This window comes from Antedon mediterranea, chromosome 4 (genome assembly GCF_964355755.1).
Source record: "Antedon mediterranea chromosome 4, ecAntMedi1.1, whole genome shotgun sequence".
In the NCBI taxonomy this organism is placed as follows: Eukaryota; Metazoa; Echinodermata; class Crinoidea; order Comatulida; family Antedonidae; genus Antedon; species Antedon mediterranea.
In genome coordinates, this window is record NC_092673.1 from 23,790,729 (window position 1) to 23,818,094 (window position 27,366).

General features: G+C 35.8%; 2 protein-coding genes across 2 annotated transcripts; both read left to right on the plus strand.

Annotated features, from left to right (window-relative positions):
• Positions 1 to 430: 430 nt before the first annotated feature.
• Positions 431 to 6,712, plus strand: LOC140047713 (uncharacterized). The gene is made up of 7 exons (XM_072092750.1): positions 431 to 536; positions 2,487 to 2,567; positions 3,963 to 4,001; positions 4,233 to 4,301; positions 4,996 to 5,073; positions 5,206 to 5,292; positions 6,654 to 6,712. The coding sequence occupies exons 1-7, from the start codon at positions 431 to 433 to the stop codon at positions 6,710 to 6,712; spliced, it is 519 nt and encodes a 172-aa protein (XP_071948851.1).
• Positions 6,189 to 8,378, plus strand: LOC140046070 (uncharacterized). Its single transcript, XM_072090578.1, has 5 exons — positions 6,189 to 6,701; positions 6,862 to 7,058; positions 7,405 to 7,564; positions 7,725 to 7,816; positions 8,103 to 8,378. Exons 2-5 carry the CDS (start codon positions 6,885 to 6,887, stop codon positions 8,145 to 8,147), a joined length of 471 nt encoding a protein of 156 aa, XP_071946679.1. The 5' UTR covers positions 6,189 to 6,701; positions 6,862 to 6,884; the 3' UTR covers positions 8,148 to 8,378.
• The last annotated feature ends 18,988 nt before the right edge of the window (positions 8,379 to 27,366 follow it).

Below are 27,366 nucleotides of genomic sequence, written 5' to 3' on the forward strand. Positions count from 1 at the left end.
AGTACTAGTAGGAACTGTGTTTGTGAATAATTGAATTTGAATTGAATTGAATTATACAAAATTTAGACTGAAAACATGTTTGCTTCATGTTGTTTGACATACATAAATACAATGATTAATATGTGATAGTATATTAAAAGTTCAATCCTGTCTATAGGAGGTCAAGTAAACTGCTGTCCTATTTTTAGTTTGTATTGCTGCAAGTGAAATAACCTAAAAATTATGCTGTTAATGTTCTATTTTGCAAAAAAAGAATTGTAATTGTTTTTTTTAGGACAACCAAATTGTCAGAGCAGTACATTGGCCGGTTGGCCGATCAAACATTATAAAATTGGCGTATAAACACGAACAACCAGATAGAGAAAAATGGAAATTATTCAAAATCAGAAAAATAAGCAAATTAACAACTGATTTTGAGTTAGCAAAAAAAATGAGAAGGAAAGGTGAAGATACGTCAACGTTCGAAGAAGATGAAGATGATGGAAAAAGAAAAAAGAAGAGAAACACCTTGATCTATTCTGATGAAAACGATGAAGGTAGGCTGTAATTGTGTTTAATTACGTAGAGTCTTAAACTATAGTTTAGTATTCTTAAACCGGACTTTAGTCGTAGTTCAAAGTTCGACTTGAAAAAGTCGTAGTTCGAGCTATTACTTCAAATTCGATTCATAAACGAAGTAGTCGAAGTTTGCAGTTCGACTTAATGAAGTAAAGGTTTTAGTCGAGTTGCACACGTCTGAGTAAAAAAGGCTATACATTGGCCAATGACAAGAGAGTATTTGAGGAGCAGACGAAATTTTGCGCATTGATATCACTTTCCATTTTCTTACAAAACTTTTTACGCATCAGGACTATATACATGAAAAATAATTTTAATCATTAATTAATTAAGATCAGTATAAATTTAACAGTGAAGTATTAACAACAAACGAAACCATGGCAGTACGGTAACTTTCATATTTTCTAGGCCCCCAACAAAGTATGATCGCAACAAACCACGCATTTCATAGCGTGACAAAAAAGCGCTTAGCCCCCTAAACATTCCATCGCTTGGTGAATTTCCGCATCTGCCATTGTCGCTATGGCATGACGTAGTTCAAGTCGGACTTGCGCGAAGAAAATAATGTAATTTGTATACAGTTGTAAATAAAGATGATTTTCATTATTATAACTTATACCAATGTATATTTAATTAAGCTAATATAAAAATAGATATTTCATTCTTCAATATCTGGCCAATATAACAACTCAATGACTGTTACGTTTTTAGTCGCGTGGAAGCGACTCTATAGTTCACTAAGTCGGTCGGTCGGTCTGTCTGTCTGTCTGTCTGTCGGTCTGTCTGTCGGTCTGTCTGTCTGTCGGTCCGGTATCACTATGCGTTTTGTCGCTTTATGACCTTATCTTGATATCAGTTTAATCTAGCTAAGTCAATTTTTCACAGAATATTCCTTATGGCCAGGAATCGATGTAGTTATGTTTTCACGGTGCGCAATAAAAAATTACGCGGTCTACGCACGATTTAACGAAATCACGTTTGTAATCATATCTTAACAACCATGAATCACAATTAAATAAAATTTGGTACTCATAAATTTCAGGGCATAAATCATCATATGGCAATACAATTACGTGCGTAGCGCATGTAACGCATGCGTACGCGCGCTTAAAATTTTCAAAATTTATTTTCGATGAAATAAGAGTACGTTTCAGGCAATTTTAAGCGTTTACAAAATTGCCATGAGTGCGCAGATTTTTGCGCGCGCACTGCGCGTTAAATGTTATTGCGCACACTTTTTGCCCGATTTCTGTTTTCTTGACTTAATTTTCAACTCGAAATTACGTTATACGAGCACGTCAAATGTGACAGGCTACGCACGTGTAAATTAAAACAATATAAATGTTTTTAAACATTTCAACATTTTTAAACATGTTCAGTAATTTCGGTCAGTATAGTTCACTATGTCGGTCGGTCCGTCTGTCTGTCTGTCTGTCAGTCTGTTTGTCTGTCGGTCCGGTATCACTATGCATTGTAGCACGCGACTTAATGGCTGTTGGCCTTGTTCATAAACATCGTTTAAAAACCATTTAGTCGACCATTTAGCCTGCCCCCTCCAGGACTAACAAAATTGATCAAAATCCGTCTCGATTTAGTCGAGGTTGGCCTGAATTAGTCGGCGATTTAGTTGAAGTTTGGTTTATGAATTAAAATGATGTCATTTTTAAAGTTTTAGAGCGAACTACGACTAAAATCACATTGACCATCATTTGAAATGTTGTCGAAAATTACATTAAAGTACCTCAATACCTTTACCAAGCATCTTGTAAGTACATCACAGAGGGAATATTTTATAGTTTATAAATATTTTCAAGGTAAAATACCTCTGGTTTGTAAGGTTTTTATTTGAATTTTCATTCTATATTTATGAGGTAATTAAATACTTATTTTTTGTGTTATCACGATTTATTTTCATTTCTTTATTACAGAAATGGATTTTTCCTATTTTCCAATAAAACCTCAAAAAACATGTAGGCCTAAAAGAAAAAATTCAAGTGAACTAAGTTCAGGTGAGGCATTATGGAATGGAAAGAGTTAAGTTCTATTTAGGCTATCGCTCTCTGTAGAGCGATAGCCTATTGTTATTGTCAAAGATTTCAATTTTTTTGCTTATTTTTTGTTGCACGCAGATCTAAAAAAACGGCGGTAGCAGTTATGTTGTAACTTGGCCAGCAGATGCGCGTATATATGTAGTTGTGCAATGTCGCGTAGCGTAACTATGCGCGATTTTCTTAAATTCTTAGATCGACTATAAATTGAAAACCAATAGATATTTTTAAATACCACTTGAAACACGTATGCTTCATGTCAAGGGTCATCTTCCTGTATCATCAGCAACATTTTTAACATTGGTATTATCACGCTTTGAAAGTTAAAAATTCTGAAAATCTAATTTCTACACGTTTCAGGACTTTTCAAGCATTTCACATTTTTCAAAAAAATATGCGTTGCGCGCGCGCTTTGCGCACTCACCCCATACGCAGCCTAGAAAGCACGTTTTTGCGCTTGATTATTGTCTTTTATAGTTTTATGATATATTTCTTTCATATTTGATGAATTATCAATGCAAAATAAACTTTAAAAATCGTGCGCTTGAAAATTGGTCTAATTTTATGCAAATTTTTGTAAAAATATGCCTATTTTGAATCGATTATAGCTCACCTGGATGGCTGGTGACCCCCTATTTGTTTAACTTATTATAAAGGGCAATGAGTTGTAGATATATATTCATGTGACATTTAGATCATAAGTATGTTGTTTAGTCATCATATGGTCATCTGAATTTTTCAATTAATCTTATTACTCAAAACATTCTCCTTATGACATATGAACTTTATTTTCAATTTGAAAAGGTCATCATACTCAAACAATTAAGTAAACGTGAGTGGTGTAAAATAAAAAAATAACCGTCATTTAAACCGTTTACAATGCCAATACCGGTTGTGCCAGTAACGCTTGTTAAACGATTTTGATCAATGCTATGCTGTTTGTACAATCGTTACTGTAGACTGAGCCTAATGAATAGAATTACGATGCGTTGCGCGATAGCCTAACTCATCACCGTGACAAGTTCAAATCTAGTTATACTTAGATGTTAAGGAACGAATTTGTTTAAATTTTATTATTCTTTAGTTCATGACGTCATTTGATTGGATTTATGAAAATATCATTTTCATTGAGGACATTATAAATAATTATCTTGAATAATAATTATCTATGATGAAGAACTTTCTTTTGCTTTCTGTAGGAAAAACATATATTTATCTATTTATCGTCCTTCGTTACTGGGCTGAATTTTCTTTTTTACCAATAAATAAAATGATGTAAACAATTTGAATATTGTTTTTAAGAAGCCTTATCAGTAAGTTGTCATTAATTTTAATTAAAAAATGCATACTTTTCAGATGATGAAATACCAGGTCCATCGACATCTTTACAGTCAGGTATTTTGATTTTTGTTTAATATACTGTATACTTTTATTTAATCATAAAGAATTTTAATTTGTTTAAACTCAAATATTTGTCTTTTGCATAACTAGAAATAAAATGAAACTTTTTTTTATTCTAAAAATAAATTTCCTTATATTGATAAGGTAAATAAATACAACATTTTGTTTTATAAACATTTAGTTTTGATATGTAAAATTAATATTTATATCATTTATTTATTACAGAAATGAACTTTTCTCTATCTCAAAAAAAAAAGAAACACACACAGAAGAGTTTAAGTGAACTAAGTTCAGGTGAGGCATTATGGAATGGGAAGAGTTAAGTCCTGTTTACACTTGGACATTAACAAATGAATTTATATTATAAATATATATACGGCCATACAGCGTTGAAACACCGGTTCTCGTCGGATCACCGAAGTTAAGCAACGTTGGGCCCGGTTGCGTTCTGGATGGGAGACCGTCTATAAATCGCGACGGGTGCTGTATATACTGGAGAGTGATGGTGTAATGGTAATATCAGACTGGCATGTGATAGGCATGGGTTCAAGGTTATCTGTACCATACTAATTGCATCCTTAGGCAAGATGCTTTACTCTCATTGCCTCGTCCTTCGGATGGGATGTAAAGCCGTTGTTCCTGTGTACTTAACAGTGCACGTTGAAGAACTTGGTACATTATTCGAAAAGAGTAGGGGATCGTCTCCCGGTGTGCTGATCTGGTAGGCGCTGCACTGCTGGCTGCCGTGGGTCCGTGGAGGGCCTAATCCGAATTTCCTCAGTTTCCAGTTGAGCTTGAGGATAAATATGAATACCTTTACCTTTATTATTATAGTTTTGAGATGAAAAAAATGTATTTTTATTATCTATATACTGTATCATCATTTGTTTTCAAGCTGAATTGTCCTGTTTACTGATAAATAAGATGATGTAAACAAATTGCATAGTATGTATAGTTTATTTAGAATAAACATTTTCATACTTTTTAGATGATGATGATTTACAACCAGTGCTACCAGTACCCCCCTCACCCCCTGCACCCAGTCCTGCAACATCTTTTCTGTCAGGTATTTCTTTAAGTTATTATTTAATCATAAAGAATGCAATTTTTTTAACTTAAATGCTTGTCTTGCTTTGCATAAACAGAAAAAAATGTAAAAAGAATCCATCTTTGAATAATTCCGAAATTTGGTTTTCAGCAACAGAAATAATGTCTGACGAAATAGAAATTGAACAAAGTTTTCCATGGCCTCTATTAAGAGAGGATGCTTTTCGATTAGATTCAGGTAACAGTCTGTGGGTATTTAAGGAAAACCAAAATTTAATCTGATCCTGCCAATTATTTTGATTTATAAGACACCTATGTGTATTCTTGCCATTTGATTGGTTGATTACGTATCACGTGCCGTTCATTATTTCGATTCATCCTCACGATTGGGTGGTACATTGCACGTTCAGATGGTACATTGCAAGTTCATGTTGTTTTTTTTTTAATTTTGAGAATCTTGTTCAAAGTGGTAGGCCTATGAAAACTGCACGATCGAAAACCAGCCTGTAGAGTGCGCAGTCTATAATTGCTCCCCTCCGTGAGGAAAATCCTATAGCGCCATCTATATGACATTCATTTCAATATGGCAGCCCATCATCAAGGCTTTCTTTGTGTTGCTTGACTATGCAGATTTGTTATTACTAAAACTGCACAGTAGGTGTGCTATAAAACAAATAATGAATGTTTGCATGGAATGGACATAATATTTTCATTCGTTGTCTATTCAACGAGGTGGAGCCAAGTTGAATAGCCCAGTCCATCTTCCAACTCATGAAAATATTCTGTCTATTCCACTCAAACATTTATTATTTGTATATTGACTGCAAACCATCGGTATGATATGTGGCAATTCACCAGGTTCAATATTAAACCGTTCATTGGCAAAGGTTTGCTATTTATTGAGAAGACAAGGTTTACACTAAAATTATTACGCTTATAACTTAGAACGTATAACAATTTAACTATTGATGGGTTGGCTACAAATTTAATAAATATGTGCGACTATTTGGGAGCTATGTTTAAATAGGTTCGTCAGTGAATGCTTTTAAAACCTGTGCAGAGGCCTATTACATATTGCAGAAAATGTGGATTCTTATGTTTAAATTTTTCACAGGCTGGTATTTCGTTTTTAAACATTAACATTTTGTTACTATACAAAGTTTTAAAAAGAGTGGTATTAATTGTAGATGTAGATACTTTTTATTTAGGCCCAATCGTTCAATATTGTAATTTTACTTCTACAGTAGTACACATACAATAGTCTATCCTATAAAGTATTTCAAAAAATACATTTTAAGGGTCAGTTTTGTCAAGTTGTGGCTGATTAAAATATGTAAACTGTCATTTGGTGTGTAGTTTTCTATTTGTATTACTATCATCATCGTTATTAATATTGTCATTGTTATCATTTTATTGTTAATTAATGGCTTTTGTACCTTTACCTACCATACCTAATTTTAGCAATTTAGTTTATAGAAAAAACGTTCTAGTGTTAGTATTGAAAAATGCTTTCATACGGCAATTAAATTAAAACTGTCTTATTTTAAATTTTAGATCATACATGGCCTTATTTTTATTTGTCTTTTTATGTTTTTCTAGAATCATCAACAAGCCCACCAATAAAGAAACAAAGGGAAAATTCCAAAAGTAAGATTTAGCCTTTATTTATGATTGGCTTTATTATTTTTAAAGTTGACACATGTATTTATTCATCTTCATAATATATGTATGTGTGTATGTATGCATTATTCATTGTTATATATTGTTGCTGTGTTACTTTACAATTTTAGATAATTTGATCTTGCAGATAGTTTCAAAGTTCAAGTGTTAATGAGGTTTAATAGTTTAGAAAATGATCTACTGGAAATAAAAAACCTTTTAAAAGCAAATGAAAGAGAACCAAGAGAATCTCAGTTTGAACCTAAAGAATGGCCTATGTCAAGTATGGCACAATTTGACTGTTTTGAAGTCAAACTAAAAAATGACAATCTGAAGGACAGTGTGGTAGGTCTCTTTTATTGTTTGGACTAATTACAACATGTTTGACTTCTGTTCTTTAATCTCATTTATGTTTTTCTTTTTATGTAATTGGCTCAGACACAACAAAAATGTAACTAGCGATTTATTGTAAGCAAACCACATCCCTTTATTTAAGAAATTGTATTTATGTTACTAATGAAGAAAATAAATGTTATTTTGAATGAATGAATGAATTAAGCATTAGACTCCTACCATGTAGGCCTATAGTATGATGGTGTTTGCATATATTATATTTGCATTTTATTCATGACATCTCATTCGTAATAATTTAAAACAAACTGAAAAATGTCTATGTGTATACTTTTAACAGATACAGACTTTAAGACGCCAGAAGTCAAATAATTTAGGCCAAAGCGTACGGAATTGCTTAAAGAAAACAGCAACTGCAGACCTCTGGTCTTTTTTCAACATGGAGGGGAGGAATGAAAAAAAATCCTTTAAGGGTACTGCACTTTGTTCAATAATAACCTGTAAGCACTTAATATTGCTATGTTAATTTATTATGTAGTTACTGTGGATGATTTTATATACACAAAAGTTCTACCAGAAGATACTGTATGTCTGAATTTAGGAATTCATTCTGGTGTATTTGGTCTATCAACTAAACTGACAGTTCCTCTTTTTTCTTAGGTGTTTGTAGAACAGACACCAATACAGACAAAGAGATTGAAAGTGAAATTGGGAAGTATCTCAAATCAACTCCATTTAAAAAGGGTGTGAAGGTAGGCCTAAGTACTGTATGAGTGGCGGAGTTTTTTCTAAAATCTTACCCAACTCATATGAGGTCTGAAATTATGTTAAGTTTTCATTTCAGTAGGTCTCCAATATGTGATATAGGTCTACGTGGTTTGGAGTCTTTTTCTTTGCTCACACATTGATAAATTTACAAATAGTGAAAGATATGTATAGCGTCTTGATGTTCATTTATATTTATATCTGCTCTTGCATTGAGAAAATTCACTTCTATTACATGTTATATAATGTTTTTTTTTTTGTTCTTTTTTGTAGAATCAAAAGAAAACAGAAACAACTTTAATGGAAATTGCAGATTGAAGATAATCACAGTATAAAATATCAAAAAGTCAATGATCTAGGTGTTCTCTCCATGAGTTAGCGTTCAACAATTTTGTTATAGGTGAAAATAGATTGTGGGACAAATGATTTATTGTATCGTTTAGTACGGCTTCGAGGCAGATGGATACGAATATTAGGTGGAAGAAAAGTGTATTCCTTATGGAGGGGGTGGTCTGTTTGTGAGAGTACACGTTTTACCAAGGAGAGAACACCTGCATCATAGTTGAAATTAAGATAACTCCAATAACCTGCCAGCCCTTCTGGTAATTTTATTTAATATAGTTCCTTATCTTTTTAATATAAACAAGATCCCAGATAATTCTACAAAAAGATATAACACTAAGTATGGTCGATTGGTAGAACAGTATAAAAATTTGTTTGCTAACATTAAATTTCCTAAGTTGTCTTAACAGGTACATTATATCCCTTTTTTATAGAGTTTTTGAATGTTATTACACCAGTTCAGCTTTTCGTCTACTATAGTTAGATAGATTCTGTAAATACTGTATAACATTGCCAGAATGTTGTGATGTTGTTATACAGGCCTACTAGTACTTTTTTTTACGTTTGTTTCTGTTACGCTCGGTAACGTTATTTAAACGTTACGAATATACGTTTGTAAACACTGAGTTAAAAACGTTTTATTTTGGTTTCTGTTACATTCAGTAAAACGCTATTTAAGCGTTCTGAATATACGGTTTTTGAAACCTATTAAATACACATCCAAAGCATTTATTAAACGTCTTTTTTTGGTTTCTGTTACGTTCAGTAGTTACGCTATTTAAACGTTCCGAACATACGGTTTTTTAAACCTATTAAACACGTATCCAAAGCATTTATTAAACGTCTCTTTTTGGTTTCTGTTACGTTCAGTAGTTACGCTATTTAAACGTTCCGAATATACGGTTTTTGAAACCTATTAAACACGCATCCAAAGCATTTATTAAACGTTTCTTTTTGGTTTCTGTTACGTTCAGTAACGCTATTTAAACGTTCCGAATATACGGTTTTTAAACCTATTAAACACACATCCAAAGCATTTTTTAAACGTTTCTTTTTGGTTTCTGTTACGTTCAGTAACGCTATTTAAACGTTTCAACTGTACGTTTTTTAAGCGTAATAAAAACTTGAATTTTGTTCACAAAAAAACGTTAAAGAAACATTTCATCAAAACATTTATGAAACGTTTTTTTGGTTTTAAATGAACGTTTGTACGACGTTAATAAAACGTTATTTTGTTAGCTGGGTAGCACCAATAGACAAGGTCAATACAAAAGCCCAGGTCTAGGCCCACGTACAAATTGTCGAAATTGTGGTACTAAACACCCACCGAGAAGTTGCCCCGCCTACGGTAAGGAATGTAGAGCCTGTCACAAATACAATCATTACGCCCAGTTCTGTCGGTCTAAGCCCCAAATGATACACACACTAACTGAGGAATACGATTATGTTGACAACGATTATTATTATGATGGTGATGAACAATTAGAAACTGTAATTGGACACTTTGTTATTGACAATGTTAACGTTCCTAATTCGAACACAGGAGCTAAGTGTAACGTAATGTCGCTAACAACATTCAAACGCGTCGCTAAGACTGAATGTATAAACCAGTCAAAGAAAACTATTTTGATATCATTTGGTGGCACTGAAATTGCCAGCGAAGGTGTTACAACACTACAGTGCCATGGAAGCACACCAGACACATATGATCTTCAATTTCATGTCATCAACAAGCCAGTGCAGACACTGCTAGGCCTACGCGATTGTTTACGCATGGTTTGATCTGGCCAAAGATGAGTCAAGATATTGACAATCTTATTGAAAGATGTAGTGTATGTAACAGCACTAAATCACACATACAAAAAGAACCACTTCAAAGTCATCCCATACCATCTCTGCCATCGGAAACTGTTGGAGTAGACCTATTTCATTGGAATCATGACTACGTCGCAATTGGTGACAAATATTCAAATTGGTTTGATATGGAAATGCTACAATTGACATAACATCGTATTCTGTGATCCAATACCTAAAGAAACAATTCGCTATACATGGTACACCGAACACGCTAAATAGCGATAATGGAAAGCAGTTTGTTTGTCATGAATTCAGCGAGTTTGCCAAATCATGGAACATTCATCATATTACGAGCAGCCCACAGTACCCCCAGTCTAATGGACTCGCAGAAAGCGCAGTGAAAAGGAGTAAACAACTCCTGGAGAAAACCGAACGAGAACAATTGTTAAAACCAACCATGACATCAGGCGTACAAGAACAACTCAAGAAAAAACAACAACAGAACAAATAATCATACAAGTCAGCAAAACCGCTACACAAACTCCGACCCGGTCAAGTTAAGCAGAAATCGCAGACACATCATCCCGGTATCCGAACCTGACCCGGTATTCACGGAAAACAACAACAACAGCGACAGACAACTATCACACACCAAAGTACACCAACCACCGCCGACCACGCGATATGGAAGAGTGGTACGTCCAAATCCCCGTTATCTGATCGTACCTAATTATAGTAGTGAGCCCTCTATAGTTTAATCAATATGAACAACCCCTAATGAATACCCTATATATGACCATGCTCTCTCTCTGCATGCTGATTCATTGTACACACGAGTAACTAATAAAATACAGTCATATAATCAGTTATAACGTCGTCCGGCTAATATATTTTATCAGCGAGGGCTTACAAGTATTGTCTATATTAATACCAAGTTGGCGTGGTGGCAGCGTCAGGAGACAAAAATCCTACGCAACATATTTTACTGCCCACAAGAATATTGACTTACCGTCTACACAGGCAGACCTAGCCCTATAGTATTTATACAGCCGTTATCGCACATCCACAGTCAAGCAACTGACCGGCGCATACCGCAGCCGCTGAGAATTGGCGTCAACACCTCATGACACTAAATTCGCCAATTTCCTGGTGGAAGGTTTCTCGTGCGGCAAGAAAACCAAAGCTTCCCCAGAAAGTAACCATGCTGGAACTAATGTTTGCTAGCATTACTGAAAACGAAGAACTCACCCCTTCACTTGAAAATCTACTCGCACTGACATGGCTACTTAGTTCACCCTTTACTTCCCCAACTTGTCAAACAGAGATATGGCACACAGCTTCGCTCACGCACACTGGCGTCCATCAAGCCTGAAATTTCACAAGCTATGACTTCTCTATTAGAAGAAATCAAAACTTCAGATGGCACAAGAGTCATGCGTTCAGACGACAGCTACTGCCACGAACAGGATTTCACCTGTGTCGAGGATCACAACGACCCACTATCTGGTTCATCCTCAGCTCTCCAAATACAGGTACGCCAGTCAGTCAGTCGCCATATCTCGAAGCCTTTCACGGCTATAATACTGATAATACTGTACATATTACTATAGACAGCGGTGCTCCTGGCAACATGATCCGTGAATCAAATGCGTTCAGATTAAGCCTAGTAGTCAATCGGCACACGAAGCCGATGGATCTTCGCAGTTACAGGTTATGGGCGAGACAAACGTCACCTTTATACGTGACTCGACGTTGAGCTACTCGCTGGTACACCGTTCATGGAACAGAATGATATTTCTATCCGCCCCGCTAAGCGTCAGGTGGTAATGGCTCTGTCAGCACGCACTGTGATATGGCCAGGTATAGTTACATTGAATTTTCACTCCCAAATGTCCTCACCGACATAAACAATCTCGAAAACATCTTTGCCATCTCATGTTTGGCCCGAACCACATATCATATCGTGCGTTGCCGGACGAATTTGTATTCCTAATCTGTCAGACGCAACATACTCAAACAATTTACTAGCCTCCACAAGGAGACATTTTCAACCCTTCCTTTAAAGGTTATAATGGTGCTGTAGGCCCATTTGTTGCCACCATAAATATGGGACCAGTCCAACCCCCACATGCAAAGGTCGACTCCCTCAGCATGTAAAAACAAGCTCCTCGAACTACAACACAAGTTCAACGAACTCGAAACACTTGGGATTTTTGCCCGTCCAGAAGATATTGGAGTTGCTGTAGAATATCTCAATCCATCATTCCTCGTGAAGAAAGCCAACGGCGGTTACAGATTAGTGACATCCTTTGCCGATGTTGGCAGGTACAGCAAACCACAACCTGCCTGCTAGTAATTTAGTAACGCTCAAAAAAAGTAACAATAACAAATGTAAGACATCAAATTATAAAACTAGTATTTTACAATGCAATGTATAATTGTAATTCTATTACGTCATCTATACACTCCAGGGATCCCATGAGATGGTAGCGCACATGCGCAGCTTCAGTTAGCAACATAAAATAGTTGTACGCGGTATAGCTATTTCAGCTTCAATTGTTTCTGCATTTTACACGTAGTGTAAAGAATTATTTTACTATTTTTATTATTACTATTGTAAGTATAATTTGTAGAAAATAACTTGCATACTTTTGACTATGGCCGACTCGCCAATAAACAAGACGCGTGTGTCAGACGTGCTTGCACTCGATTTGGAGGATGCAACGTCAACAGGCTCCGCATTCGCGGGCCACACTATGATGATGGCGCCACACGGTAACAACGATCAGTCTAGTACTAGCGCGGCTAGTACGTATACGAAGAAGAGAGCATTTGACTCCTTTTACCACGATCAGTATCAGTGACCTTAACAGTTAGGCATAATAAAAAGTCTTCTCCAGCAGTAGATAATGGAGAGATTTTGAAAATGTTGGTCGATATTCGTCAAGGTCAGGAGCAATTTAGTTCCAGGTTGGGCAACCTAGAGAACCTCTGCTATGACAATAATGATTACACAAGCGGTATTGTCAATATCCTCTTTCGAGAGGGTACCAGTGAGGATAAGAATATCGAGTTAACAAAAAAGACCAAGAAGCCAGAGAATTGCGAGGGTCTTGCTAGTGTTAGAGTAGAAGCTCCTTGACATTGGCATGGATGCTTTAGCCTTGCTAGGAAATTCAAATCGTAATTTGAATTTAAGAAGGTGGGACTGTATGAAACCCGACCTTAAAAAAGACTACTCTCACCTCTGCTCCTCTTCGGTTCCATTTACCGACAAGCTGTTTGGTGAGGATGTTTCTAAACGTGTAAAGGACATCCAAGATATTAACCTAGCTGGGAGTAAGATCAGAGTACAGCCAGTACTGGCTTCAGGCCCACATCCTTCCATACATTCAGAGGAAGAATGAGAGGCCGTGGTCGTGGCATATTCAGAGGCCGTGGTAGAGGAAGAGGAAACTTTCATGAATCAAAAAACTTCTACAAGGGGGTCAAGTCTCACAAACAGAAGTAGAGACGAGTGATCATGTCGAACCCCCAGTAAGTATAGAGATTTCTTCTGAAACCTTTTTCCATGCAGGTAGATTGAAATCCTTTGAACATCATTGGCGACAGATTACCTCTGATGAGAGGATAATCGATATCGCACTTCATGCACATATTGAGTTTGTAGATAACAGACCACCCGTGCAATTTGGTTACCCCAAATTGACTGTATTTAATGCCATAAAAGAGACTATTATTGAGACAGAAATAAGTAAATTACTAGAGAAAAAAGCTATAAGACATTCGACACATTGTGAAGGAGAATTTATCTCTCCAATTTTTGTGGTACCAAAGAAGGATGGGTCCTTCAGAATGATTCTTAATCTCTAGTGCTTAAATGAACAAGTACAATACCATCATTTTAAAATGGATACATTTGATGATTTAAAGGACGCTTACTATTCAGTCCCGATTGCCGAAAACCATCAGAAATACCTAAAATTTATATGGAAGGGTAATTTGTTTCAATATACCTGCTTACCGAATGGGCTAGCGTCTGCTCCCCGAATGTTCACTAAACTGTTAAAACCGGTCTATGCGTCTCTACGCAGCATGGGTCATACAGTTATGGCTTATATAGACGACTCATTTCTGGTACTAGATATGATTACGAATCATGTGAAAAGAATGTCACTGATACAATCACTCTCATTAATAAGCTTGGTTTTATTTACCACCGAACTAAGTCAATCATAACTCCATCTCAAACCCTCACTTTCTTGGGGTTTGTTATTGATTCAGTAAATATGACTGTAACTTTATCTAAGGAGAAGGTTGAGCGGTTAGTAACAGAATGCTCTGCGCTCGCTGGTTCAGAGTCAAAATCCATTCGCACAGTTGCGAGAATTATCGGATTAATGGTATCTAGCTTTCCCGCAGTGGAATTTGGTCCATTGTTCTACAGATCCCTAGATATGGCTAAAATTGAGATGCTGTAAGGGTAATTTTGATATGCACATGGCAATCTCAACAGATATGAAACTTGACCTAAGGTGGTGGATTCACAATTTGTGTCATGAAAGACGACGTTTCCATAAATGTAACCCTCATATATCTATGTCATGTGATGCATCAACACAAGGTTGGGGTGTTGACTGTGAGGGAAATTAAAGTGGGGGTAGATGGTCATCATGTGAGGCGGCCCATCATATCAATGTTTTGGAATTGCTCGCAATATACTATTCCTTAAAATCATTTGAAAGGACAATAATAGGGAAACATATGAAGATACTTTCGGACAACACCACTGCTGTAGCATACATTAATAATATGGGTGGTGTCAGATCTGTTGAATGCAACAATGTCGCTCGTAGCATTTGGATTTGGTGCAGAAGTAGAGAAATATGGCTTACAGCTACCCATTTGCCGGGGGCTCTGAATGTTGAGGCAGATCATGAATCTCGGGTATTCAATGATCGTACAGAATGGCATTTAGATAAAGACATATTTTCACGTATTGTAAACATATTTGGTTGCCCGACAATTGATCTGTTTGCCTCACGTCTGAACACCCAATTGTCTCAATTTGTTTCTTGGCGACCTGATCCACAAGCTACGTATGTAGATGCGTTTACATTAGAGTGGCAACCTTACTATTTTTATGCCTTTCCTCCTTTCAGTTTGATAGGAAGATGTCTACAGAAGATAGCATTAGACAAGGCGACAGGCATAATGATAGCTCCAGTGTGGCCAACACAACCATGGTTCAGCCAGATGCTACGGATGTTAATTGCTCATCCCTTAATGTTACCAATGACAGATGGAACCCTGATAATGCCTTCATTGAATCAGCTACATCCACTTCGCAAGAAGTTGAAATTAATTGCATGCCTGGTGTCCAGGAATTCCTTGAAAGACAAGTTTCAAGACAGGCAGCCGATATTATCATGGCATCATGGCGTCCAAGCACCAGAAACCAGTACGCAGTCTATATTAACAGATGGTTCCAGTTTTGTAGTCGATCACAAACGGATCCAGTTTCACCACGTATAAACAAGGTTCTGGACTAAGCTACAGTTGTCTTAACACAGCTAGATCAGCGCTTTCAGCACTATGCTCGTCGACCCATCAACATTCTATCGGTTCACACCCTCTCGTGGTTAGATTTTGTAAGGGTGTATTTAACTTACGACCTACAGTCCCAAGGTATTCACGAACGTGGGACGTACGTTCAGTCTTACAATATTTACGTTTATGTACTCCTATTAGAGAACTGAGTTTAAAGGACCTAACTATGAAATGTGTCATGCTTTTGTCATTAGTCTTGGCAGCTCGTTGCCAGTCCCTCCATCTTCTCAATCTCAGTGAGATGAGAAAGGAGGACGATTGCTTTGTATTTGTTACCTCGAGGTTACTAAAGCAAAGCCGCCCAGGCTATTCTAACCCACAAGTAGTATTAAGCCGTTACACAGTTGATGAAGAGTTATGTATTTACAATACATTAGAAGAATACATATCTCGTACGGAGAGTATTCGTGGTAATACTTCTCAATTGTTCATTAGTTTTATTAAACCGTTCAAAGCTGTTTCAAAGTCCACGATAAGCCGATGGATTCGGGTTGTCATGGAAAAGGCAGGCATTGATGTTACCGTTTTTAAACCACATAGTGTCAGGGCAGCCGCTTCGTCCAAAGCTAAGCAGAATGGTGTTCCAATGGATACAATTCTAGCAACAGCCGGGTGGTCTTCGGAAAGTACATTTGCTAGGTTTTACGATAAGACCATTAATGAAGACCATGATGTTTTTTCCGTTAATGTTTTGAAGCTGTAGGTCAACTTATTAATTAAAGTTACATAGTTGTTTCAAAACAGTTTTGTGTTTACTTATCACGTCGTTGCTACCATCTCATGTGATCCCTTTCGTGTAAGATGACTACATAGAATCCCCATCAAACTTCAACTTCCAGGTAAGTCTCGTTTAATTATAGGATTTTTCTTTACAGGAAGATGGAAATAGTGGAGATGAAGATATTAATGATGACAATCACATTGATCTATTAAATCTGTTCTCTAAAGATGAACTTTTAAATGACAACATTTTCTATGGCGTTAACACAACCAAAGCTGAAGTAATGTTAAAGGCCAGGTGCGGGCAAAAAATTTCTATTGATCATACATTCCAATAATTATCGATCTATAGTTTCCCCTATGTTTCATAATTTTTGGGATTTTATTTGTGTTACACAAGCTTTTTTAAAATAAGCACTTTCTTATCAGTGGGGGGATAGTTCAAATTACACAGTAAAATCTCTATTCTTTTGTACACAAATTTTGTAAATAGAGAGGAATTTAAAAAAGCTATGAAAAATAAACGGTGTGGTAAAAAATGTTATCAGATGACTAAATATAGGTAATATAACTTGAATATTACATTTCTGATATTTTTATTCAACTTCAGATTTTTATTTTCATGCTATAGAAAAAATTATCCACCGTATATCCACCATCTTTTTTCACCATCTAGGGAGTCACCCGACATGTTATTACATTACGTTAACTACCTACTACTGAAAAAAACTCTTCCTGGTTTTTATGGAAGAATTTTTACAAATTTTGTATTTGATCATATTAAGGGAAATTTTCGTCTCGATTTCTGTTACAAATATTTGATTTATGTACCGTACTGACGTATAAGCCCATACTCGGGTATAAGCCCACCCCCGACTTTTGACTAATTTTCATGAAAAATGAGCCACTCGGGTATAAGCCCACCCATTAATTCGAAGATCAACACTGTGTGCCGTAGTACATTATTTTGTTTTTGGTGACGTCCATACACCGAATACACCTACCTTTGATCACAACCAAGCTAAGCTAATATACGCTAGGCCATATGAGGCCGAGCGGTCCGGTTTTGTTTACACTCCATCGCGGTCGAAGATCGCTTCACACGCGCGACGCTACAAGTCGCCAAAACGGAAAACCACTATTTGGTATCGGCTGCCATAAACCAGCTTATTAAATTTCTTTGGTACATTGTATACTTGCTTTTCTGCTTGATAAATTCTTGTTCAATTGATGTTTAAAATAAGATATTCTACGATAAATTACACGAACTAGGCCTATAAATAAGCTTAATTTTCCGACACTCTCCACACCTCGTGTATTTAGAAAAGGCAACGTCGTAACACCTCGTGAGGGCGCTCGCTCGCATGGTGGAATACACAGTGTACATGTGCTGTTTTTGACGATCTGCATTTTTGGATCCTCGGGTAATAAGCCCACCCCCCAAACTTGACGTGATTTCATGTTCAAGGGGGGTGGGCTTATACCCGCGTCAGTACGGTACATTTAACCAAATATTATATTTAAAATTCATGCCTGTACCTGAGCTTTAATGATTATGAAATTTAGTTTAAGGCCTTGTTTATCATCTGTTGGGTTGGTTGATCTCTTGAAGCTCATTAACAACATTTTTAAAAGTAACTATGAGCAAGAAAGGAACAATGAAGTACCATGTCCTTCTTGTGGTAGGCAGCGTAAAATTAAATCAGATGGAAACTGAAAAAAAAAAAAAAAAAGTCCTGGATTTGATGAAAAGCTTGTATATATGCGGACTTTACATTTTCTAAACAAGTGTAATATTTTTTCAAACATTCAATTTGGATTTAGAGAAAAACACACTACGTCACATGCCATTTTACACTTCGTTGACATGATTACATCAGCCTTAGATAATCAAATGCATACAAATTACAATTGGTATTTTCCTTGATTACTCCAAAGCTTTCGATACTGTTAATCATGAAATCTTACTGCATAAATTATCGAACTATGGAATTAGAGGGGTGGCTCAAAAATGGTTTAGAAGTTACCTTTCTGATAGGCAACAATTTGTATCATTAAATAATGTTGAATCAAGCTGCAGACCTGTTACATGTTACAGGGTTCGATTCTGGGCCCACTTCTTCATAATTTATGCAAATGTCTAATGTCATGTCGTCAATACTGTTTGCGGATGATTCAAGTCTGTTTTATTCACATGATGATCCAGATAGTCTCTGTGACATCGTTAATCAAGAACTAAAAAAGGTTACTACTTGGATACATGCAAACAAGCTATCACTAAATATGCTAAAAACCAATTTTATGTTGTTTAATAACAAATATAGTATGTCACCAAAAGATATTATTTTCCAAAAATGTTGGCATGATGTATAAATTGAAATCAATATTTCCTCAAAAAGTATTAAATATTTTATATTCTACTCTTAATTTTTTTTTTTTTTTTTTAATTTTATTTCCCCAAGCAAGAACACCATAATTTATTACTAAAATTTTATTAACGAGCTGTCAGAATTATCTCAGGGGTAACTTTTCGTGCTCACACCTGCCATTTACTCGAAATAGACTTAAAATGAATACCCTTGTATACCTAAACTCTGGAATTCTCTTCCTTTATCTCTTAAAAAATCTCATAACTGTGCTTTATTTAAACGTCAATTTAAACTATTATTGGTTGAAGGTCTTTGTAAATTCTTTTAGTCTCCTCCACTTTATATTTATATATTTGTAAAGTGAAATAAATAAATGAAATGAAAATTTAAAGGATTTATTTATTTGTTTTTATGTACTTTTAAATCCTAATTTTAAAGTGTGGTATTCAGGATAGAGTTAGTCAACAAATTTGGAGTCAAAATACAAGAAAGGCAGGTGCGTAAGAAAAACATCCTCTGAACCAACACAATGGAGTAAAATTATGTATGGATAAACAAGTATTGTTTTTAAGCTGTAATATATCTTAGAATTTGTAATCTTAGGTCTTGGGTCTTAGCTTTCGTGATCTTAGGTCTTAGGGGGTCTTAGCTTTCGTGATCTTAGGTTTCGTGACACCCCCTATGCTAGGCCTAGGCTAGCCTACGTAGCCTAGTAGGGGTCTAATCGAGTCAAATGCAGTTTTAATGATGCACTCTGTTCGTTTGAAAAAATGTGTCGACACAAACAATCAATTGCTTGCTTGCGAGTATTATATAAGGTATGGTTTAAAAATCTTTGGCTATGTTCGGCTTCGGGATGTTATACCACACTTAGGCCTAGCATACTCACTGTACGAGCAATCCACATCGAAGTTTCAAACTCACTTGACACGGAGTCATTCATGAATGCTATGAGAAGATTCATAGCACGACAAGGACAGCCAGAAGAGATTCGATCAGATAATGGAGGAAACTTCAAAAAGGGAGAGAAGGAACTGAATAAAGCAATTAAAGAGTGGAATCAAGGACAAATCCATGAATTCTTGTTGCAACGAAATGTGAAATGGTTATTCAATCCACCAATGGGATCTCATCATGGAGGAGTGTGGGAGCGCTGTATTTGGACAGTGAGGAAAGTCATGATGGCTGTGCTGAAACAACAAGTGCTTGATGATGAAGGCCTAAACACTTTAATGTGTGAAGCAGAGGCTATTGTTAATGGTCGGATGACCCTCGTGACATGAATCATTTACTGCTGTTGCGAGGAGGGAACAGCTTACCTCCTGGTAATTTCTCAAAGGAGGATGTATCTTCGACGATGGAAACAAGTACAGTACTTACCGTCACTGCTGTAGTGTCGTACAGTTTATAAATGGGTTATTTAGTAAACACAGGGAAACTTTGCTGTAGACGATGTTGTGCTTGTTCTTGACGAAAACACACCACGAAGTTCATGGCCATTGGGAAGTGTACAGCAACAGAAAGGATGGACTTGTACGGTCAGTGAAAGTAAAGACAAACACATCAACGCTTGTGAGACCAAATTTTGGAATTTATCTTTTCCTTATAAATTTTAACAAAGTTAGGTTTTAGTTTCCTCCTAGTAAGGTCAGATTGCCATAGTAACGGGCGGATTTTCTCAAAATTGTTCTTTGGGATAGTTCATAGCCTAGATAATTACAAATTACTGTTTGATGATTATTAATAAATAGCGTACTGTGCTAAATTGTCAGCTACCTAGCCTACAGTATCGATCCAGGCCTGCCCTAGGCCTAGTGACTCAATTATGTAAATAGCCTACTTGGTCTGCGAGTTGCTTTATTTGCATATTGGTCTAAAGCTGGCCAGTTCTTTATAATAACGGGGTATACAACGACACGGGGACATGAATGTGGAGAATACACTTGACTGGAACGTTTGAATAAAATCTGCTTCCCCGTTTATTTTAAAACCTTTATTGCATATCATTAATACGTCATTATCATCGGGCTGTGTCCCGGCTGATATAAAAATTGCTAAAGTTATCCCGGTATTTAAGAATGGTGACATCTCCGATATAAATAATTATCGGCCTATTTCCATTTTACCCTTTTTTTCCAAAATATTTGAGAGGATTGTGTATGATCAAACGATTTGTTACCTCTCAAAATATAACGTACTGAGTAAAACACAGTATGGATTTAGACAACACCATTCAACTAGTCATGCTTTAATACAATCGATTGAAAAAATCACAAATGCTATTGAGAATAAAGAGTTCACACTAGGAGTTTTCCTTGATTTATCAAAAGCGTTCATGATATATTATTAGATAAGTTAAGATTTTATGGTATACATACAATGATACAATGAACCAGGAGTTATCTATACTTTCGGACTGGTTTATTGCTAACAAATTAACGCTAAATGTAAACAAATCAAAATATGTTATATTTAAGGCTAGAAATAAGTCAGCTGACACTACCTCACTAGAATTGAGGATGGGAAATGAATGTATAGTAAAAGCTACTGAAGTTAAATTTCTAGGCTTATTTCTAGATGAAACTTTATCGTAAACATAATCTATTACCTGAATCATTTAATAACTTATTTAGTACATCTGCCTCATTCCATAATTACTCAACTAGAAACAGGTCAAACTACTGTCCACAACTAAAACGCACCAAAGTCGGACAGCAATGTATTTCCTACCAAGGAACACACATTTGGAACAATTTAACAGACTATATAAAACAATCCCCCACTTTAAGTTTGTTTAAACAGAGATTAAAGCAATATTATAACAATAGAAATATTTAAGTTAAGTAAATCACATTATGTTATTTTGGTTTGTTCTTTTTGTTTGTACTAATTGTTTGATCTTTTTGTTAGGGTTACATGCTTAAAGCACTTGTGCTTATTTTGTATCCCATTCCATTATCTTATTATTTGTATTGTATTTGTATATGTTTTTATTTTGATTATGGAATAAAAATGTCGATGAATACCTCCATGCCCCTATTGATAAATAGATAAATAAATAAATTTCGCTCAACCAGAAGGTTTCGAAGAGATATCCGAAAACAGCAATCAACTAAAACTAAAAATGAAGGATTTAGGGAAAATCTCCTTTTTCCTGGGAATTGACTTTGCTCAAGATGAGTCTAATAGTGATATTAAAATGAGCCAAAAATGGTACATTACGAAAATGCTACTGAAACTGATGAGCCTTTATCATTGATTGCGTTTAGCGACTCAGATACCGGATATTGCTTCAGTCTAACCAAGGGTGGGGCTGTCATTTCGTGGAATCAAAGAAACAAAATACAGTTGCATTACCGACATGGGAGGCAGAGTACATGGGGTTGGGAGCTACTACCCAAGAGGGCTTATATTTACAGCAATTGCTAAAAGGCATGGATAACGATCCAAACACATTGATATAAATGTAATGTATGTATCGATATCCTAAGATCCAACAATTTAAAAGCTACCTCTTTGGAAAATAAATTTGCAATTATCAGTTTAGTCAACAGTTACCCAACATTGTATTGGATATAATATTTATGATAATTAATACAGCTCTGTAACTGCCACCAAATCATAAAGAAAGCTGGGTTAAGAAAGGTTCAAGCTTAAGTCAACCCATCAACATCAGCCAACAAGAACAGTATCGTTTATCTTTGTGCAACCAACCTCATTGGTTGTCTCAATGCCGAGAATTCAACTTTTTTTCAACAACTACAATTGAGACACTTCTAGAAGAACAGTTCAGATGATTCTGTAATCTTGAGTTCAATGACGTGCCACGTACCTGTGGTGGGAAGCAGGAAGACTGAATGAACCACCACAAGAATATCAAATGTTAGTACACCTGTTGTTTGGTGGGAAGTCCTCTCCCAGTTGCTCAAATTTTGCACTCCGTACAGTTGCCAAGGACCCACGCCAATGACTTCGACACAGAAGTGATGAGCACAGATTTAAGGCAATCATCCACGTAAAAGTTGTGATTGATAACGAAGAAACAGCAATCCAACTCGCCTCGGGATTGAAAACCTTATTATCTCATGGAGGTTTTAATCTGACAAAGTCGATTTCAAATTCAAATCGACTAGTATCTGCATTAACAGACGAAGAGCGAAGTATTTCCACTTCATTGTGTGGAGGCGATCAGCAAAGAGCTCTTGGAGTTCATTGGTTTGTCGGACAAGAGGGATTCTGTCAGTCGTTGTGTCCGTTTATGTAACTGCTAAATCAAGACTATTAAGACACAAACAATACCTCGCTTGAAATTGCAAGCAGCTGTCTTGGCAAGTAGTCTACAAGAAATCAAAATTGACCAAACAATTTCACCTCAGTGAAAGCTAGGACAAATTGTACCACTGGACAGCAACACTTGTTAATAGTAACTTCCATTAGAGCAATCATAAATTCCACAAATATACCAACTCAGTGAACAGTTAATAGATTATCATAGGGTATGTTCAGACTCACGGAGTTACGGTGGAGTTATGTACGCGGCGTACATATTTTTGTGTCTGAACCATGCCGCGGATTAGCGTTAGGGAGCTGTTACTCCGCGCCAGTGCCGTTAATAACTCCAGCGGGAGAGGGTCAACGTCAGCCAATGAAAAGACACGACCGCAATTAGCAGCAGTCTATTCGCGAGGTTTTTTTTAATAGCAAAACAATATAGCCTGTTCCTCGAGCTAGTAGATCAACAGCAACATTCGAATTAAAATGAAACGTGTTACATGGAAAAGTACAGAAGTGGCTGATTTGATTTCATTATGGGGCAGCCCTGAATTTATAGACAAGATAAAAATTAGAAATTGGAAAGCTAGCGCCGGCAACAAGATGGCTGTTTTTAAAGAAATTGCATCTAAACTGCAAAATTCTTCCTGACGAAGTTGGCGTCGGCGACATGATTTCACAAAATTAATTAAAATCATGCAAATAATGGCAAAGTCATTGTCCGTGTAATAATTATGTTCGAAATGACTATCTTCTGTAAGGATTTGCAAAAAAATCGGCAAAAAAACCATTACATTTGAAGGTAACATTGTATTATATTGCTAGGCCTAGCTAGTGTTGTGTCTGAACACCTTGACTTTTAACGCCACGGATTACCGTACGCCTTGCGTAGATAACTCCACCGTAACTCCGTGAGTCTGAACATACCCATATTCTCTCCAGTCTTTGGACAAGCAACAAAGCAATAAAGCTCATATATTCAACAATATAAGTGTATTACTTCTTTTAATGTAAAACAACTGTCAATGTATATCAGAAAATATTACATGGTGGCAGCGGTGGGATATAATAATAACACTTTTGTGCTAGTACACAAAACACAAAAAATGAAAAAAAAATATTCTAAATTTAAACTGGCCATATCAAAGTAATATTAAAGTTATTCACTTCGAGCCAAAAACAACAAGTTTACGTAATTAACAGGTAAATTAATTAGATTACATTTCGTCTGGGAAATCGTTGCAAGCGAAAGTAAACAAAGATTTCAAACCATTAGTATGCATTATGCATGATGCTAATTAGGATTGTTTACAACTCGTCACGGTTGAGAAGGTGTTTTCACACAGATCGCGAGGAAGTTTTATCAGAGTAGCCAAACAAGCGCGTTGCATTATGAGATATGTTTTGATTGAAAACTTTGGCTGCAAGTCAAAGTTCATTTTTTAAACAAAAAAACATCTGTATTTCGGTTAAATTATTTTTTTTTTTGGTGAAAGTTTTATTTTGTAAAAAAGTGGGTCATTTTGAACACTAAACTTACCGCGATGCACATATTCCTTGTTATGGAATATAACCGATAAAATGCAAGCATCCAACCAATTGTATTTACATAGAGGAAACATTTTACATTGTGGATTGCCGACAATGCAGAAACTAGAATTAATAATATTCAATTGCAGTATCACAACAACAACAAGTCCAATAATAGACACTGCAGACCTACAAAACAGGTATCCTGACAGATTTGACGGTATGGAAGATTTTGCGAAACCATACCACATACGGACAAAAACGTCACACCCATTGTGCACGCTTGCAGAAAAACAACGATTAAACTTGCAGGACAGATCAACGCCGCATTTGATGACATGGAAGCAAAAGGTGTTCAATACCCAATCAAACCAGACAGGTCAGTGTGAATCTGTCTTGACCCTAAACTAACTAAACAAACTAAATGGAACAAAATACTTCTCTAAATTGATGCCAAGAACGGCTACTGGTCCATACACCTCGACAATGCTTCAAAAACTCTCCGAAAGGCCGATACTGTTTTAAACGCCTTCCTTTTGGTTTAAATGTGTCACAAGATGTTTTCCAACAGAGAATGGACATGATATTAGAAAAATGTCCAGGAACAATTGGGATAGCCGATGACGAAGCAATATTCGGCAAAACTGAAGCCGAGCATGACGCCAACCTCCACAACCTGATGGAAATTGCAAGAGAGTCAGGATTAATGTTCATCTCTGAAAAAAGTAATTTCAAAACACCCAACCTAAGAACCACTAATTCCTATGGAAGTACCATGTCCTTCTTGTGTTGGCAGCGTAAAATTAAATCAGATGGAAACTTCTTTTTAACATCAGAATTGAAACCTCAAATTCAGGCTTTGTTTCAGATGCCTGGCATTTCAGAAAACAAGATAACATGATATGCCCATGGCATACTCTCGGAACTGACCTCTTTCATTTTAATTCAGAAGACTATTACAGCAAAATGCTCTTCAAAGGAAGATGCCCACAAGTGTGACGAGCAGTGCTGTAATTCAAGCAACGAAACAAATGTAAATAACATTAATTCAACTGTATAATTCCGTAATCATATTCATATTTCATTAGTTCAAATAAAATAATGTTTTTTTTTTTAACATTGCAACAATTTTGTAAGACTGTTTTTTCTTAATATATTGTGTTTTGCCTTAAAATTATTCAGAAACCCTTATTAAATAAATTTAAAGATGGTCTGCAGATTTCAATTTCAGAGTAATTCCGTCACTGTAATTCTGTCACAGGACCATGTGTCAAATTATTATTATTAATGTAGTATTGAACATTAATGAAATGTTTAGGGGTAAAAATGAGGTGGTTTTTCTGCGAAATCCGTCACGATATATGTTTATATATATGATATTATAAAAAAATATGGTTGGTTTTTTATTTTTTTTTGTGTGGAAATAATTAGTAGAATCACTAGCTATTAAGCTATTAAACTTGTTTTGAAATCTGCCTTAAACTAAAAAAGATACAAGGAATTAAAATGTAAAATTATGGAAAATGTGTAATTCCGTCACCGTGGAATTGCCCACTAGGCTGATATTTACAAATAAATAGTTGTTAAACAATTGTACAGTATTTAGGCCTAATTTTTGTTTATACTACAATTACATTGAATTGAAAATACAATTCTAATGAAGAAGATCGACCAGAGCAGGAAGATGATGGACAGAAAGATACTAAAAGTATTACTGTAATATATTTTTCAGAATGTAACTGTGATTAAGCGTCATAAACGGCCAGCAACCGACACTTGGAACCAGAATATTTGCAAAAGAGGACGTCTAGAAGGAAAAGCCAAAAAAAAAAAGGAAAAGGATTGAGAAACCTGAGAAAAAGATGGGCAAAGGATGCGACTCAAACTTCTGTAGGAAATCAAAATTAAGAGATTGCCAATCTTTTGATGAAGAAAAACGTAAATGGATATTTCAAAACTTTTTTAAAATGAAATCATGGAATGAACGCCGTTTATATGTTCGGACGTTAGTTTCTAAGGTAATTTCAAATAAATTATATAAAGGAAATTTAAGAGGGTGAAATTGTGGAGCTGTAAGGAATCTGACTCAAGTCTTGAGAATAGAGACTATTTATTCAATTTTCTTTTCTTTAATACAGGTTGACATAAAGCAAAAGAAAGTTCCAGTAAATCAGTCAAGAAGTGTTCATTTTCATACAGACTTCAGCTGAATGATGGTACATCTGTCCAGGTTTGCAAGTCGATGTTTGCATCCACCCTTGGCCTTTCGCAGAGAACTGTTGTTGATTGGCTAAACAACGCCCAAGACGCACCAAAGGCAGACAATCCGCATAGACCTCGTACAGGTATAACGAAAAACAGCATGTAACTTTTACAAAACTCTAACAACAATATATAATGCTATGCAAATAGCATCTCTTCTTGTAAACTGTAGTTTATTTCGTAAAGTCAGTTGTCACTTGGAACCAGAATATCTGCAAAAGAGGACGTCTAGAAGGAAAAGCCAAAAAAAAACAGGAAAGGGGTTGAAAAACCTGAGAAAAAGATGGGCAAAGGATGCGACTCAAACTTCTGTAGGAAATAAAAAATTAAGAGATTGCCAATCTTTGGATGAAGAAAAACGTAAATGGATATATGTTCGGACATTAGTTTCTAAGGTAATTTCAAATCAATTATATAAAGGAAATTTAAGAGGGTGAAATTGTGGAGCTGTAAGGAATCTGACTCCAAGTCTTGAGAATAGAGACTATTTATTCAATTTTCTTTTCTTTAATACAGGTTGACATAAAACAAAAAATCAGTCAAGAAGAAAGTGTTCATTTTCATACAGACTTCAGCTGAATGATGGTACATCTGTCCAGGTTTGCAAGTCGATGTTTGCATCCACCCTTGGCCTT